The following is a 19367-nucleotide window of genomic DNA, read 5'->3' on the forward strand; positions in this document are numbered from 1 at the left end:
AGTAAAAAGAAGACTTTGCTTCTAATTTTCATAATAGAATCCTTCTGTTGAAAGATGGAAACTAAATAGCCAAATATAAGATAAAGAGCTATACGCCCTAAATGTATTATTTATTCATCTTTTTCCTTTTTCCTCCGGCCACATCATATAGAATAGAAACTCTTTGAAACTTGGAAGGGGGTTCTTTCGATAGAAAATTAAAGGTTGTATTTCCCTTTCTAAGGTTTGGAATTAATTGGAGGGCAGCTGGCCCCCTTCCGATGCAAATTTTACCCTCTGCTTGTAACCCCTCATTGATTATTAGATCGAAATTTTGAGGCGACAGTTTTGTTCATAATAGTCGAAAATTCTAATAAATATACCACTTGTGATGGCCTGACCCCCCAAGTCGCTGGGACAAAGGCCATAAATTATGCAAGTTACTAATTTTTTACTAATAGGTTTTTTAACAAAGAAAGCGGAAAGGGAAAAACTGGGGGTCTGATTGGATTAAAATTTTTAGGGAATGTTCTTCGGGGTAGAAAGGTCAACGGATTTTTTTGGGGGTTGTTGGAGAGGAGGGCCCAGAAATCGGTCAAAACACTTTTGTCCCTGATCAGGTTGAAACTTACAGCCTTAAAAGCACTCGGATCAACGTGAAAACAATTTACAAAACATTATTGGTGGTACTGACCTCCTTAAAGTGGACCCCCAAAACACGATTTAAATGCATTTTTTTTATCAACTCAAAGCTTACATTATCGAGTCCTTTTGTCAAGAGGATCCCAATGCACAAAAAAAGGAAATACAAGACTAATGGCTCCCCCGAAAAAGGGTGGAAATTTGTTTGCTCTCTAAAGTCAAGGAAACTCTTATGTAAAAAAGAAAACCGGGCTGGGGGCAGGAATACGAAAACTGGGGCGAAGGAATTTTTTTCTTTTCAGTTGGCTTGAAAGTTACAACTGAAAGTTCTTGGGTCAAGAGAACCTCAATTTATATCGACAAATGTTTGGGCTAAGGGGACCAAACACAGAAGGAATAATACTAAACAACTAATGACTCCCCTGAAAATAAGCCTAAAAAAGGGTCATTTTTGATCGGCTTAAGACTTAAGACCAAAAGTCTCTGGGCTAAAGGGAACTTGCTGTGCAGTTAGAAAATATTAACTTGAAAAAAAATATTGTTTTTCCCGAAAACGGTGGACCAATACGGCTAACAAACTTTTTTTTCTCAACGGTTGGAAACTTAAAATTATAAATCCCTTGCTGAAGGGAGCCTAGTGCACAATAAAGGTCTTAGTTTAAGGGTACGAGCTTCCTTCAAAATTTTAGCCCAAAGAAGGGCCAAATTTTCGCTCCCGATTAGATTGAAACTTTCAAGGATCGCTGTTGGACTAAGAGAGACAGGCATCTGCTCACCTGATAAATCTCGGGGAAAGATCATGGCTAGAGCAGTAGCTGAATCCTACTAAAATTAAAAAAGAATCACAAGCTTGCTAGTTAGACTCATGTAGAGACATTTTTAGAGATTTCTTTGCCATTTCAATGGTTTTCCTAGTATCTTTTTTTTTATTTAGTGACAATTTAGTTTATTGGATAAAGAAGAAAAGAAGGTATAGTTTCAATAAAAGACGACAAGTGAGGATTTAAACCTAATTCAAAACAAAATGTGTCAGAAGTTCATTTGCGTCTTTTAGTTTTCGCGATTAGTTATTTTCAACACCATCCTGGGGAGGGAAGTTACTGGGTTTGACTCCCCCCCCCCGACATTTTTTTTCAACTCATAAAAGAGAAACAAAATGCAAGTAAACAAATTTGTAATGCATTTTAAAAGTTTTTTGTAAACAAAGTTTTTTGAAAACAAATATGTAGTATGATAAGTCAGCCCATAAGCGTGAACCTAGAAAGAGGAGAAGGTTTTCCCTTTAAGGATTTTGTCTCTGTTTTCAACATGAATTTTTGTCAAGATATCTTATGAGGTTGTTACACGAAAGTTTAGTAAAATTTCGTCTTTACCGAAAATTAATTTACCGCAATTATAGTAAAATTACTCGGTATTGTTCCGACACTTTCTTCTCACTTCATAAAATTTCAATAAAGACATCGAACATATAATCTTCAAATTTAGCATTTTATCTTTAAACGATTTACCCCTTGGTCCTTTGAAAATCCCGAAAGCGATGTCAGAGCACTTCCAACCTATGCATTGTGCACACCCTTTACTGCTTTACTTTGTATTTTATTACGAAAACGTTTTCAACGCAGAAAGTTCAAAATATGGGGATTGTGGATATTTTTAATGTTAACAATTTTATATCTGATACTTTTAAGAAAAGAGTATGTCGATATTTACTGCAGAAATTCCTTGGACATTACTTACAGAGCAAAATTAGCCTTGAACAGCTTGAAGTTGACCTATATAATGGAAGTTTAGCTATTAAAGCTGTTTCCCTGGATTGTGAGGTAAGTGTGAAATTCTACATTAAAATTTCGTTTATAAAGGTAAGAAAACATCTTGGTTAATTTGTTGTGGTTGAACACATTGCAGGGAAATACAGTTAACTAATAAAATAAAAGTAGGCCTACTTTTAGTTTCCATATTTTGAGCTTTTTCCAAATCATGGTTGATTTAGATGCTGACAATACACCTAACCCCCTGATTTACTAGGCTACTACTTCTGACAAAGCACTATAGCACCAAACCATCTTAGGCCAGTCAAAATTATCCCTCTTTACAATCTCCCTAGAAGTCCTAATTTCTTTTAATTTTTTTCTTTCACCACACTTGGGGAGGAACTGCTTTAGTTTAGCCCTAGATAGATGGTCTGAAAGGACACTCCTTGGAAATCTGTAATCCTTCATCTACAAAATGTGTCTTAGCCATTACCTTAAATTATGTTATCTAGTGAGATAAATAATAGCCTAATCTTGTAGAGCTGCTCATCAGTGATTATGAAGGGTTAATAGCTCAGTGATTTGGAAGTCATCACCTTTGTTTATGCATTTAAGATTGCCATCAACAAGAGTTGGTCCACCAATCCATGGAGAACAGAATGGGACATCATTGAGTTCCACTAGGCTACCACTCTATTGGAGAAGTATTGGTTATAGATTCTGGTATATGCTCTCTTATCAGGATAACTTCTCACTAGGGTAAAATATCTTTTTTTGGGAAGGACCTCTTTTCTTTGACAATCCCAAAAAAATAGAGATGATTTTTTTGGACCAATCTTATTTTACTATAGCCTGATGAAATGTGAGAGTAGTCTTCTTGGTGAAGTTTTGCCAATAATTTGTCAGCATAAATAAAAAAAGGGGTATCTGTTTTGACAAACAATTGGAAAAAAATATAATATTTATGATTTATAGAATAAATATCAAACAATAAAAACTTCATTTTTAGAATCAAATGAAAATCAGCTTTCTATTAGTATGTGAATAAAACTGAAATACTGAAAGGATATATACATCCAAATAGTATAATTAGTATTTCCAAAAAGAGGTCATGGGTGCCCATATGGGGGGGGGGGGCAGAGAGGGGCTCTCGCCCCCCCTGGCTGAATGATACTGCCTTATTTTTATATTTTTGTTCTGAGATTTCTACTATATAGCATTAAAAATGCCAATTAGATGCAGTTTGCCCCCCCCCCCTGGAATTCAGCTTATGGGCGCCCATGAAAGAGGTCCTTCTAGGTAAGCTCACAAACTAATAATTCCAAGTGTTTGATCTAAATAAAAACAAACTATAAGCATGTGGACTTTCAAAAAGGTGACAAATCAATATCTTAAGAACAACGTATATTATTAAGTTAGACTTTTAAGAGTAAGTTGTGGGGATTTTGAACTAGTAAGAAGGCACTATGTGTATGCTTTTGATACTACCACTACAGTTACTGTTACTAATGATGCTAAGAGTATTAATGTGAAACTTTTAGGAATTATTTAGGGGGATTTCCAATTAAATGAAAAAACTGTATGCACACAGATTTTCAAAAAGGCATATGAGCAATATCATAGGCAGCATCACTCTATAGTTGCTAGAAATATCATTAAAACATTTATAGAAGCTAATTAAATTCAAAATTAAAAGTTTTAGTTTCCTTTCTAAGAGTAAAAAGAGAATTGAGGGCAATCAGCCCATCTCTTAAGCCTATTTATTTCCCAAACACATCCTGTAAAAATTCTGAGACAACTATTTTGCTCAGCATAGTAGAACAGTTCAGCAACTATGTCTTTAGGGATATTGGGCATGTTCACCTCCACAATTATGCAATTGGCCCATTAGGCTATTTAACTAAATGATGCTTGAAACTAAATCAAAAAGTACTGTGTTTGTGGTTGCCAATAAGAAACTTCAGCAATATAGAGAATGACTGTGGGTATTTAGTTGAAGCTTTTGGGGCTACTGCTGTTACTACTTCTGCTCTTAGAATTTAAATAAGTTTATCAAAGAAAAGCAAAGAACTCCATTAAACCAAAATGGGCAGAAATGAAGCCAATAGCCAAGTCAAACTCAAAACAAGCAAAAATTAACATTTGTAGGGTTGATAACCCCCATGCCTTCTCAAGACCAGAACATATTTTGTGCTTTACTGAAAACAAAATATGTTTAAATGTTTTCAATTTTTTTTTACTTAAATAAATACAAAAAAATTAAGATTTTAAGGAATAAATATCAGTGTAGGTATATTAAACTGTCAATCCACAGTCATTTGTTTTTCAGTAAAGCCTAAATTATGTTCTGGTCTTGAGAAGGCATGGCACTTGTCAGTCCTAGTAATGTTAAGTTTTGCCTTTCTTTTAGTTTGACTTGGCTATTTATTCTAATTTCTGTTTGTTTTGAGTTTCATTTATTTTTTGATAGTGATTTGTGGTAGTTTTATGCTTGGTAGATTATTTGACTTTATTTCTGTCCATTTTTGGCTTAATGGGGCTCTTTACTTTTCTTTGAAAAATGTATTTTGTGGAAAAAGTTTTCTAAATTCATACAAATATAAGGCAGTGTCATTCAGCCAGGGGGGGCGGCTGGAGCCCCCTGCCCCCCTCCCAATGGGTGCCCATGCTTGCATCTATACAAAAGTGTTAGGAGCATTAGCTTATTCAATCAAGATGGGTAGTTGAGGTTATTGTGTTGGTCAACAACTTTTGCTGCCTGTCTTTGGATAGACTATTTTCTACTGATCACCCTCGCCCAAGGGTGTAACAACACATGTCCCAAATTGAAGCAATGGTCACACAAGACCCTTATGCAGCTTGGCCATAACTTGGGTAGTCTGCTACTTGTTGTATACATAATTGTGCCAAAGGTTTGGTGTATTTTTCTATATTAAATTCAAGTTTTCAGTTGAAGGCTGAAAGTGAAAGTGTATTTAGCTTTTGCTTCATAGAAACTCCTATAATTAGTGAAAGCAGGTTCAATAAGTTTTGAACCATCAGCATAAAGGCTCATCTTATTTCTTACAACTTGTGGAACATCATTGGTGTAAGTATTGAACAAGGTTGGACACAAGATTGTTCCCTGAGGCACACAATTGACAACTTCATCAAATTTGAAGAAGAATTCTCGTCCATTTCTCTGCCTCAATTCTTGCTATCTTAACCTTTCTCTCATTAAAGCCCTGAAAAGTGAGATAGAACCATATTTTTTTTATACAACTTACTGTTTGAAATATGGTAGGTCTAACAAGTAATTTACCCAGGGAAATTAATTACAGCAGTCCCCTCCCAACCTCAAATATAAGCAAAAAAAAAGAAGCAAAATCAAAAGTGAAAAACTTGATCAAAGTGGCCAATCCCCAGCTGTGGCACTTGGGGCAGCTGAAACAGTTGCCCCTCCCCTAGGAACAGCCCTGACATAGCCCTGGGATACAAAAGAAAAGAAAGCACTGAAACTATATTTTAAGTCATTTAAAATAATCTTTTTTTTTATCTTACAGTTGAATTGAAATGTCTTGGTGGAATGTTTTTCACCAAGTTAAGAATGCAAGAAAACTGGTTAAAGAGAAGACATGATGTGTAACATTATAGAAGTGCCACTCTTTTGAAGGAAACTTCTTGATAAAATAAAAGTAGTATTGATTAGATTCCTTATTTTATGATCCTTTTGAATAAAATAACTGTTGCCCTATCAATGTGCCACCCCCCCCCTGATAGTCAGCTAACATGATATCTGGAAAGAGCATAAAATAAGGAATCTAAAGGTTCTACTTTTATTTTATTAGCACATGTCCTTTAGATATGGTCAAACACAACAAATTTACTCACAACTATCCCCTTTTCATGGTACTGACTTTCCATGAATTGTGGATGCTGGTGTAAAACTCCCCTTGGTAAAATTCCAGATGAGGGGTCTTTTTCAATTTTGGAAATTAGTTGAGTAGGAAAATGAAACTTTCATTTATTTATTAAAAACACTTACATGTGAAAGACAGGCCTTGATACAATCAGTCTGAACATTGCTGCACCTTAAGTTTATAGCTTACTGCTTAAATAAGCATTCTATGAGAAATTATGCTATTATAAGGTTTGGTAAATCTTAGAGGTTTTGTTTTTACATTACTTAGCTTGGTACAAAGGTGGAATATACCACATGATGTGACTTTTTGTGCTCTTTCCAAGAGCACATTTCAGGCCCTTTTATTGACACCTTGTTCCTTGTTATTTTCCAGTAGTGAATGTTTACCAAAATCTATGAAAGCTGTTTTAAAGTAATTAATTAAAAAAAAACTTTTTCCACAAAATAAGTTTTTCAAAGAAAAGTAAAGAACACCATTAAACCAAAAATGACCAAAAATAAAATCAAATAATCTACCAGGCGTGAAACTACCACAAATCAGCATCGATAAATAAATGAAACCCAAAACCAACAGATGTTACAATAAATAACCAAGTCAAACTTAAAACAAGCAGAAATTAACATGAGTAGGGCTCAAAACCCCTATGCCTTCCCAAGAAAAGAACATAATTTGCACTTAACAGAAAAAAACATAAATGTTTTTAGTTTTATAACTTTAATAAATCAAATTATATTAGCATTTTGATTACTAAATATCAGTATATGTATATTAAACTGACAATGCACATTCATTTGTATTTTTTTCAGTAAAGTACAAATTATGTTCTGGCTTTGGGAATGCATAGAAGTTTTGAGCCCTACTCATGTTAATTTCTGCTTGTTTTGAGTTTGACACGGTTATTTATTGTAATTTCTGTTTGTTTCGGGTTTCATTTATTTATCAATGCTGATTTGTGGTAATTTCACGCTTGGTAGATTATTTTATTTTATTTTTGCTCATTTTTGGTTTAATGGAGTAAACAAATAAAAAAAACACGGTATTTAACTACATATCATTTTCAGTTAATTTTAATGGTCAGGGAGTGTAAAGGGGCTGTATTCCTGTTCTTGATAATTTTCATCTATTCTACATTTGATTTAAATATTTATTTTAATTTTTGTTTGTCTTGTATTTTGTTTATGATTTCATAGTAAATTCTTGTCTTTCTAAGTTTGACTCTATTATCAATTTTAACTTATGTTTCTTTCAAGTCTGACTTCTAAGAGAAGGGCAGTGTTATATAAGAAATTATATATTTAAGATGGTAATGGATTTGGTTACACAAAACACAGCAGTTTTCTGTACATTTTACCTATTTAACTGACAAGGTATATGTTTATGGTTATTCTTGTCTACTTGTACCAACAATGGCTACAAAAAAATGAACTTTCATCTCTATTAAAATAAATAGTTTTTCAAAGCTCTTCATATTTGTTTTTCTAATTTCTGTTTCTCATTTAGTCTTTCAATGAATTGGCTTCAGAACTGAAATTACCTCTTATTTTCACTGATGGATACATTGAAGAGATTTCTATCAAAATACCCTGGTCCAACTTATTTGGTGAAAGTTCATCTCTTGATATTCATGGACTGCATGTTGCTGTTGCACCGAATCGGCATATGTCTACTAGTAAGTCTTGTATCCTTTTTATATCCTCCCTAAATTAAGTTTGATATATTTGGTTTGGCCATCTTTATAGCTTTTGTCCTATTTACCATCTAATTGGACGTGTGCAAGAAGTGGGCTGTGATTAAACCTTTTACCGTTTTACAACCAGGAATGTGACAAATTGCCTGACTCTGATTCAAATTATCACAAACCATCTAAATTTGAACCCATTTACCTGTAAACCCCCAAACCTGACTCCAAATTCAGTATTCTAAACTTTTATATGCATAAGTACTCAATTAAAATTGTTCAACCATGGTTTCAACAAATATAAGATGTTTCAATTTTTGCTCAGTTTACTTCCAAACTCTTTTATTATAATGTGTGAGGTACTTTCCGGTTACTGGAAACACTCCCAAAAAGTGAAGTTAGATTAAGCCTAATGAAAAATAACAAAATATGATGATGAAATAATATTTCAGAAACAAAATTATGGAACCCTAACCCAAACCTAACCTATGTCTTACGTAACCTAACCCCCAACACACCCCCTAATGTGCAATTATATAGCCCAAATTATACAAGTCCAATGCATTCTGTCTCAAGTCCAATGCATTGTATCATCCATCACTTGTTTTTTTTAGCTATGAAACCAGTTTTCTGAGATTTAACCTAAGTGTTATTCTTGAAGATGTTTCCAATAACCGACAAGTACCATGTGTGACATCAATTTGTAGGCAACTTTTTTTGGGGTTGTGTGATGCAATTAAAAATTGCAGTTTTTAGTAGAGGGTGCAATAGGTGGTGCACAATAGTATAACCCTTGGGAGGGAGGTCACAGGTTTTTTCCTCAAAGGGAAAGAGATCCAATATGAAAAAAAAGGGTTTTTAGAGCCACTAATTTTCAGTTTTTCTGTTTGCGACTCTTTTTGAATAATCTAAGGGAAAGAATATACGGTACAACGCCGTTGTATAAAGATATGGGTATTGTCAACTCTATAGGCTGTTATAATTATTTTAATGCAGGAGAATCTTCTATGCACTACAAAGCCTTGGCATAGTTACTAAAGCACTTTTTTTCAAAGAAGCAGAACTGAAAAAAGAGAGAGAAAAAAATACAAATGTTTTCAGTATTTCAATTTCCACACAGCCCATGGGCTTAAAGAGAAAACAAATGGTACTTGTTAAGAATCCGGTAAGTACACGTGAATTGTATTGCAAAGATACCCGTATTTCATATGAGACAATGTATGAACAAAGGGTTTCTCACTCCGGGAACTATATTTAAACTTTAGTTTTTTGGGGTTTAGGGGGAATAAAAGGTTGCTAGGTTGGGTTAGGGGTGGGTTACATATTTAATATATGCTATGCTTTACCCCCCCCCCCCCTAATATGCAAATATATAGCCCAAATTTGTTTCTGAACTATTATATTTTTACTCTATTTTGTTATATTTCATTAGCATTAACGAAATTCACTTCTCGCGTACTTACTGGAATCTTAACAAGTACCAAAAAATATATTGGCAAGATTCTATTCTTGGACAGTTACACTTACAATGAGAGATATAGAATAGAATATGTTTTAGCTTCAATAGCCCTAATCTAACACAAAGATAAAAAAGAAAAGTTACACAAACAGCAACAGCAACTATCCAAGGAAGCAGGTGCTTCTTCAGGGTCAACAAACAACGAAAATAATACTCTACAAAGAAATTACATTTTTTCTGTTGTCAAAATGGAGTTTTCTTTGAATAAAAGTTTACGGGCTCTCTTTCTAGCTAGCCTAGCATAGTATTTAGTTTGCAAGTTGTCTTGGCAAAGAAGAAAGAATGTGACGGCACAACAGGGATTCTTGACTATCTAGACCAGTGGTTCTCAAACTGGATACGCAAAATTTTTTAGGGGGTACGTGGGCGGCCAACAAAAAAAAAACAACCCTTTAAATTTTATTTATATTTTAGCTATTAGTAGTGGTGGTACATAGTACCACCACTACTAATAGTAGTGGTACTATTACTTACTACTACTTACTAGTGGTATCTTAGAAGGGGTATCTGAAATGTTTTGTGGGTAAAAAGGGGTACAGTGTAAATAAGTTTGAGAACCACTGATCTAGACCAACGTCCAGGATGAAAACATATCGTCGTTCGGGGGTCGTTCGGACTTGTTAAAATTTATCAGAGGAATTTTAAAAGAGTCTATAAAAATTTAAAAAGGAAGAAAAACGAGGGAACATGCACAAATCATAGGCAACGTTTATAGAAATAATACAAAGAGAGAAACTAGTGGATGCTTTGTTAAATTAAATTAAAAAAAATAAGTTTTTTCAGCTGAATTAAGGAGCAACATTAACTTAAAACGAACATAAATTATTATGCATATGAGGGGTGTTCTTCCCCTTATCAATACCTAGCTCTTTACCCTAAAGTTCGAATTTTGTTCCAATTCTTTAAGAATGACCCCTCTTCACCCATGAAAAATTATTTCATGGAAGATGGAGGAATCTGTACCCCCACGGGACTCCCTCCCCTCGTCTCCTCCCCCCCCACCAGAAAAATTCCCCCTGAAAACGTCTATACTTCCCAATAACCAATACTATATGTAAACAATGGGCAAAGTTCATAAGTTTTAGCCCTTCCCCTGGGGACTGTGGGGAATTAAGTTATCCTCAAAGACATACTTTTAGGTTTTTTGACTATGCTTAACAAAATGGCTATCTCAAAATTATGATCGGGTGACTTTGGAAAAAAATGATTATGGGAGGGGGCCTAGTTGTCTTCCAAGTTTTTGGTCACTTAAAAAGGGCACTAAAACTTTTAATTTCCGTTCTAATGATCCCTCACGCGATATTTAAGGACCGCTGGGTTGATACGATCACCCCTGGCAAAAAAGCAACAACAAAAAAACAAATAAACATGCATCTGTGATCTTTCTTCTGAAAAAGAATACATAATTCCACATTTTTGCAGATATGAGCTTGAAACCTCTACAGTATAGTTCTCTAATACACTGAATCTGATGGTGTGATTTTCATTAAGATTAAATGCCTTTTATTGGGTGTTTCCTCTTTTGTTCGAAAATAAGGCAAATTTTCTCAGCCTCGTAACTTTTGATAGGTAAAACTAAACTTGATGGAATTTATATATTGGAAATCAGTATAAATATCCGATTCTTCTGATATCGGTAAATTCCGTTTTTTAGAGTGTCGGTTACTATTGAGCCAGGCTGCTCCTTACTTATAGTTTGTTACCACAAGCTGTTTGATGTTTCCATAACGTAGGAGACAAAAGTTATTTTCATTTTTGGAGCTAAGCAACGAACGATCTGCAGAACAACCTGAGCCGGCGGAATGTGGATGAGGAATATCTTTTTGGAAAAATGTATTTCCTGCAGGGGTTGGTCATTGCCTTATTGAAGGCACATGAAAGGAGGCGCAATAAAAACGAAGACACAACGTATCTCTCCTGTACTCAAGAATTTCTGACCTTGCCTTTTTTAGAAGAAGAGAGTATGGAACTTTGCCATCTTTGAAGATTACTCGTTGGCCTCTTTTTTGGATGGATTCAATTTTATCTGACTCTTTCCGGGAGATGCTAGGGTAATAAACTGGACAAGCATGTTCTAGATGTGGGTGGACAAAGGAAGTATAAATCCTTGAAAAGTGGGAAGGGGTATGCCAAGTTAATTTGGGAACTTAAAGAGGGGGATAGGCGCATTGCCTAGTCCGGAATAAGGGGAGAAGGAAAATTCATTACAAAATAACAAATAAATAACTATACATATGTCAGACTTCATTAAGCAACCCGATGAGGTTGTCATCAAGCCTTAAGCTTTCATCAGAAGAAAGTTCATATTGATGATGGTGCAGAGTACGCATAATATCAGTAGGACCATACCAAGCGATTATTTTCCTGTTACGATAAGAACGTGCCAAATAAAGAAGAAACGCAGCGCCGGAAATAGTAGATTAGAATTAGATTCAGTATTTAAAAGCAAAGTCCAATTTTAGTGCAGGTATTATCTTCAGAACCCCAATTTCAAAGATTCACAACTTCATTAGCCAACTCAATAGTGGTAAGCCGTCTAATGATGACCGTAAATATGGTATCATGCAGGATGATTCTCCAGATAAGATGAAAGCAAAAATTTTTTTCTGATATTTATAAAAATGATCGTTCTGATTCTCATTACCCTCGACCTCCATTTTGTACCCTTCTTCCTACTTCCTTACATAAAATGTCCTTGATGGAATCATTTTCCCTAGATGAATTTAATGCGGCACTCAATTCTCTTAATGTCAAGTCTTCCCCAGGTAATGATGGTATTTATATTAGATGGATTTTTCAATCCCCAGAGGTTTCCATACTGCCCTCTTAAGTCTGTATAATCTTGTTTAGTGAAGCCAAAAGTTTCCAGATGCTTGGAAAATTGCCCAGGTCTTTCCTGCTTTAAACTCTTCTTACCCATCTAGTGACCCCAAGTCTTACCGACCTATATCTCTTTTACCAACTTTCAGTAAAATCCTTGAAAGGCTTATTCTATCAAGAATTGAGTGGTTTGCTGAAATTAGTAATCTTTTTCCAAGTAAACAAACAGGCTTCGGAAAAGGACATAGCTCTATGGATAACATAGTTTGCCTTGAAATTGGGGTTTGTAACTCTCTTGAAACCAGGCAGGCCACAATGGCAGTCCTATTTGACTGGTCAGATGCCTATGTAGTCCATGATAAATTGGTTGATCTTTTAATTAACCTGGATGTTCCATACTCTTTCAAAAATTTCTTGAAGTCCTTTTTAAGTGATTAATCAAAAAACTTTTTGCGATAAAATAAGTTTTTCAAAAAAAAAAAAAATAAAGAACTCCCTTAAAACAAAAATAAAATCAAATAATCTACCAAGCATACAGCTATCACAAATCAGTATCAATAAATAAATGAAACCCAAAACAAACAGAAATTAAAATAAGTCAAAATCAAAACGAGCAGAACTTAATCTGAGTAGGGTTCTAAACTCTATGCTTTCTAAAAGCCAGAATATAATTTGTAATTTACTGAAAAAAATCCAAATGAATTTACTGGAATAAATGTGCATTGTCAGTTTAATATACATATGCTGGTATATACTCCTTAAAATCTTAATTAATTTTTGTTTTCTTAAAGTTATAAGTGAAAACATTAAAAAAATTTTTTTCGGTAAAGTACAAATTACATTCTAAAGTACAAATAATTGAATGAGCCTTTTTTGAACTTTTTACGACAACATTTTCTATAAAAAACCTTATATGACCCTAGGGCATAGCTTACAACATGAGCCCTGGGGGCTCTGGGGGGAGTGTAATCCTCAAAGACCTAATTTCCAGAACTTTCAACTACGTTGAACAAAATGACTAGGCTATCTCAAAATTTTGATTGGATGTGTTTGGGGAAATGGTGAGCTTGAGAGGGGGGCTTGTTGCCCCCCAATCACTTTCGACTATTAAAAAGGGCACTAGCCCTTTCGGTTTCCAATTGAATTAGCCCTTTTTGAAGTCTCTATGAAAACCTTATATGCCCCCAGGGCATAACTCACAACCCTTGCCCTGAGGGGTTTTGGAGGTTTGTCATCCTCAAAATTATAATTTCCAGAATTTGTTGAACAAAATGGCTATCTCCAAATTTTAATTGAATATGTTTGGGGAAATGGTGGGCGTGAGAGAGGGGTTAGTTGCTCTCCATTCATTTTCGACTATTAAAAAGGGCACTATCCCTTTTAATTTCCAATCAAGTGAGCCCTTTTTGAAGTTTCTACGACAACCCTTTCTATAAAAGCCTTATATGTCTCCAGGGTATAACTTACAACCCTTGCCCTGAGGGCTCTGAGGAGGTTGTCATCCTAAAAGACCTAATTTCCAAAACTTTCAACTACGTTGAACAAAATGAATATCTCAAAATTTTGATTGATGTGTTTGGGGAAATGGTGGACGTGAGAGGGGTATTAGTTGCCCTCCAATAACTTTCAACTATTAAAAACGGCACAAGCCCTTTCAATTTTCAATCGAATGAGCCCTTTTTAAAGTTTCTACGACTACGTTTTCTATAAAAAAACCTATATGCCCCCAGGGCATAACTTACAACCCTTGCCCTGAGGGCTGTGGGGGTGAAGTTATCCTTAAAGACCTAATTTCCGAAATTTTCAACTACGTTGAACAAAATGGCTATCTAAAAATTTTGATTGTATGTGTTTGGGGAAAAGGTGGGCGTCAGAGGGGGGTTAGTTCTCCTCCAATCAATTTCGACTATTAAAAAGGGCACTAGCTCTTTGAATTCCCAATCGAATGCGCCCTTTTTCAAGTTTCTACGACAAAGCTTTCAATAAAATCCTTATATGCCCCCAGGTTATAACCCATAACCTCTTCCTTCAGGACTCTGGGGGGTTATCATCCTCTAAGACATAATTTCCAGAACTTTCAACTATGTTGAACAAAATGGCTATCTTAGAATGTTGATTGGATGTGTTTGGATAAATGGTGGGCGTGGAAGGTTTGTTAGTTGCCTTCCAATCAGTTTCGACTATTAAAAAGGGCACTAGCCATTTCAATTTTCAATCGAATGAGCCCTTTTTGAAGTTTCTACGACAACGATTTCTATGAAAACCTTATATGCTCCCAGGGCATAACTTATAGCCTTTGTCCTGAAGGTTGTGGGGGGGGGGGGTTATCATCCTCAAAGACCTAATTTTCAGAACTTTCAGCTACGTTTAACAAAATGTCTATCTCAAAATTTCGATTGGATGTGTTTGGGGAAAAGGTGGGCGTGAGAGGCGTGTTAGTTGCCCTCCAAGCACTTTCGACTATTAAAAAGGGCACTAGCCCCTCGAATTTCCAATTGAATGAGCCTTTTTTGAAGTTTCTGCGATAACGCTTTCTTTAAAAATCTTTTATGCCCCCAGGACATAACTTGCAACCCTTGCCCTGAGGGCTGTGGGGGAGTGTCCTCCTCAAAAACATAATTTCTATCTGGAAATCAACTACACTGAACAAAATGGCTATCTCAAAATTTTGATTGGATGTGTTTGGGGAAATGGTGGGTGTGGAAGGGGTGTTAGTGGCCTTCCAATCACTTTCAACTATTAAAAAGAGCACTAGTCACTCCAATTTCCAATAGAATGAATTCTTTTCGAAGTTTCTACAACTCCTTCGATATTAAGTGCCCTGGTCTAACCCCCCTTCCTCCCCCCCCCCCCAAAAAAAAATATATATTGTGCCAATATCGTAATATCGTTCTTTACTTAGTTCAGAGATTCTCTTCAGCTTTTGATTTTCCTATTTCAGTTAGTAAAACCAAAGCCATTATATTTGCTAATTGCTCAAGAGATTCTCCAAGTCCTCTTCAAATTTTCTCTAGTGAAATTCCATATCGTAACTCAGTGAAGCTACTTGGCCTATGGATATACTCTAAAATTTTATTGCACGCACATATTAATTCTTTGAAATCCATGATCATTCGGAGACTTTGTATTCTAAAGAGACTTTCTGGAAGTAAATGGGGATGCCACCCTAAGGTTGTTTTGGATTTTTATTCGGCCAACCGTCTAAGGCTAAACAGAAAGCAGGTCGTCTTCGTCTAGGGTGGGAGAATGTCATAAAGAAAGATTTAAATGAAATGGGAACTTCCTGGGAGGGTGTAAAAAGGAAGGCTTTGAATAGATTGGGATGGAGTAGGAGTGTGCGTAGCTGTGTTGGCCTCAGGCGGCTTGGTGCTGCAGTGAGTTGTTAGTACTAGTAGTAGTATATATCAGATCGAATCTAGAAAATGGTATCCAATTCTACTCAATTCGTTCATCATCTGCATTTAAAACCCTGGAATCTTTACAAAATTTTGCTATTCGAATTGCTCTGGGTATGCACAGGCATACTCCCCTGTCTAAATTAAAACAACTGTCTGGTTTGGTTTTCCTAAGTGAAAGAGCATCCAGTCAAAGGAAGAAAACTTCTCGTGAATTTAGGCTTATGGAAGCAAGTATGTTGTTTATAACCAGACCTTTGCTTTGAAGGCAGCTTGCACCAATGGTCATTCATCTTGGAATCGGTTTCAGTTGGAGGTCCCAAATTGGAGAAAGTATTCCCCCTATGCGTACCCCTTTGCTGACACTCCGCCGTGGGAAATGGGTCCACCTATTTGCAAGCAGAACTTATTCCAATAAATAAAACAAAATTCCTAATAATGAGATTCAGACTATTCTGGCTGAACAGATCTGGAAGTTGTACCCTAATCACAGGGAAATCTATTCAGATGGATGTTTTCAGGGTGTGAAAGCTGAAGCAGGAGTATGTATTCAATCACTGAACCCTAACCTTTTTTTACCCCTTCCTTTGGGATCTTCCATTTTGTCAGCTGAATTATGTGCCATTCGCTTGGCCCTAGATGTTCTCATAAATTGTAGCATTGTAGAGGGGAATATTCTTTGCCTTTCTGACCCCAAATTGACAATACTGTTGCTGAAAAACATTAATAGAATTGCCAATGATAAGGACCTATTCATCATTAGAAGACAGCTTCTGAACCTCCAGGCTAAAGGCAACCAGATTTATTTCCAACATGTTCCAAGCCATAAAGGTATCAAATATAGTGATACTGCTGATTTACTGACAGCCAAGGCTTCTTTGTTAAACCCAAGTCCTCTATCTTATTTGAATTTACGTGATATTATTAGGGAAAGATCGAATGATAATCACAGTAAATTGACTTTATATCTTTTTTATACTAGATTATACACAGTGCTATATTACCGTCTGAAATCGGGTGCCCTTCTTCTCAATAGTTTGTTATTTAATTGGAAGCTACATCAATACCCTCTATGCCGGGTCTGCTTCGCAACTGATCAAACTATCCAGCATGTCTTATTTGATTATCAGCCACTGAGTGTGGAGACTGTTTCCTACCTCCTCTCCTCTCGCTGACATAATAATCTTTTTCACTTAATTTCAAACTTTACTGTCACCTACACTAATTTAAAAACAACTTTTATTTTTTGAATTTTGGATTTGGGTAGCCAAACATAATTGACGAAGACAAAGTATACTACAAAAAAAAAAAAAAAAATCAAAACCACAAAAAAATACCCTTCCCGGTTTTGCAGGGTACCCTTCCGCCATAGGGCACCCCTTTCACCGTGGAAATGCATTAATAATAGACAAGTGTTTTTCATAAAACCTTGTTCTCAATCAACTATACATCATCCTCCATCCTCTTAATCTTCCCTCAGCCCCAAAACAAAACTAGGAGGAGTAGAAAGCTGTGCCCTTACAATATCTTTAGGCACGCCATTCTAATCATTCTTTAATAACACACAAATAAACTACTAAAATCTTTTTAATACCCATTTGGCTACTCAAAAATCAAACTAAAACTAATAAAAAATAATTTAAAATCTTTTATCTTTAATTTTTAAATTATTAAAATAATTTAATCTTTAATCGCAACTGATGAAACTATCCAGCATGTCTCATTTGATTGTCAGCCACTGAGTGTGGAGACTATTTCCCTTAAACGCCTCTGCTATATGGCTAATATCCAAATACCTACACTGCAATCCTGAATTCTAACCTGCCTTGGCACGTGGATAGAAAGACTTTTAAGACATCTATTGATATTTAAAAGAAGAGTCTAATTGATTAGTGTTTATTAATGCATAATGAAGTCATTAAAAAGAAGGAGGTTATTCATCATTTGTTCTGGAGAGTGCAGAAGAGAGCAGGAGTGAGCGTGAAGAGCCGTATTGGTACCGGCCAGCCTATAGGTCTTAAATTACAGGGGAAAGGTGACTCAAGTACCCGCACTTCCCACAACCCATCAATAGAATTAAGAAGTTTAATTGGGATGATTGGTTTGTTTTAACTGATAAGAAGAATTGGTTACAGCTAATGACAATGGATTTCTAAATATCTGATGATACTTTTTGGAGAGTCAAAGGGGTGAAAGAACTTATTAGTAGTTCATATACCCTGCTAAAAATTTTTGGAACTGGAACTGGAGTAAAATCCAGACACAAAAAGTATAGTTTTTCAAGAGAGGGGCATATGCGCACCTCATTAACACTATGCTAAACCAATCGACCAATAAGTAGCAGGTCTTCGGTGTGTTCAAGATAAGACAAGTCCGAAAATCCAATAAAACAGGTAGAGGGTATTTCCGAAAGAACACTACATCAACAAATGCTGAAAATCTATGGAGAGAGTACCCCTTCCTGTGTAACCACATTGAACAGGTATATTACCCAAAATCTGACCGTTTGATTTCAGTTTCTCATAAGAATTGATACACCAACTTTGATTCTACAAGAATAGAGGCGTTAGTCCCAAGCTCATGCAAGGGATGAATGAACAACAAAAGGAAGATGCAATGAATGAACAACACTGTCAAACGCTTTGGATGTGTTAAGTGGCACATACATAGAGAACTTGTCCCTTGAAGCTAGTTTCAAACAGTTCGTGGTAACGAACTGGTAACGGATTATTGTATTTTTTGCCATAAGAAAGATCACGGATGCGTGTTTATTTCATTTTTTTTCCAGGGGTGATCGTATCGACCCAGTGGTCCTAGAATATCATGGGAGTGCTCATTGGAACGGAAATTAAAAGTTCTAGTGCTCTGTTTAGGGGACCAAAAAATATGGAGGGCAACTAGGCCCCTTCCCACGCTCATTTTTTCCCAAAGTCACCCGATCAAAATTTTGAGATTTCCATTTTTTCAGCATGGTCGAAAATATAATAACTATGTCTTTTAGGATGACTTAGTCCCCCAAAGTCCCCGTGGGGAGGGCAGAAAGTTGGGAACTTTACCCACTGTTAACATATAGTATTGGTTATTGGGAAGCATACAGACGTTTTCAGGGGGGATTTTTCTGGTAGTGGGGGGAGGGGGGGGTCGGGGTTATGTGTTAGGATCTTTCCATGGAAGAAGTTTTCATGGGGGAAGGGACATTGCTTTGAAGGGGGCGCCGGATTTCCCAGTATTATTTAAAAAAAATCAGAAATCAAATATAAAAAAAACAAGTTTTTCAACTGAAAGTAAGGAGAAAAATCGAAACTTAAAACGAACAGAAAATATTATGTATATGATTGGGTTCGCCCCTAGTCAATACCTCGCTCTTTAAGCCAAAGATTTTTTAGTACTTCCATACGAGCTTTTTATTCTAATTAATGGCCTTTGGGATTAAGGGGTCATTTCTAAAGAATTGGAACAAAATTCGAACTTTAGCATAAAGAGAAAGGTATTGATTAGGGAGTGAACCCCGCTTATATACGTATTAAAAATATATGAATATAGAAGTGCGTTACGTAAGTTAATTCGCAAGTTACGTATATTTATTATTAATAAAAACGTTCGTAAATAAAATTAAACAACTTTCGAGAAAGCCATTTAACCAAATAAAAGTACAATTAATTTGCAAATTTTGTTTTTTGT

The 19367-nt window shown here is 35.6% G+C and overlaps 1 protein-coding gene across 1 annotated transcript in view; it reads left to right on the forward strand.

Moving 5' to 3' along the window:
* Positions 1-2240: 2240 nt before the first annotated feature.
* Atg2 (Autophagy-related 2) overlaps positions 2241-19367 on the forward strand; it is a 167777-nt gene continuing 150650 nt past the window's right edge. The window contains exons 1-2 of the mRNA XM_089092600.1: positions 2241-2441; positions 7775-7943. Coding sequence (XP_088948726.1) covers positions 2256-2441; positions 7775-7943 — 355 coding nt within the window. The 5' untranslated portion in view covers positions 2241-2255. The remainder of the gene's footprint in view (positions 2442-7774; positions 7944-19367) is intronic.

The sequence above is a fragment of the Artemia sp. Qi Xiang Cuo genome, chromosome 7 (genome assembly GCF_049724085.1).
Source record: "Artemia sp. Qi Xiang Cuo chromosome 7, ASM4972408v1, whole genome shotgun sequence".
NCBI classification, from domain to species: Eukaryota; Metazoa; Arthropoda; class Branchiopoda; order Anostraca; family Artemiidae; genus Artemia; species Artemia sp. Qi Xiang Cuo.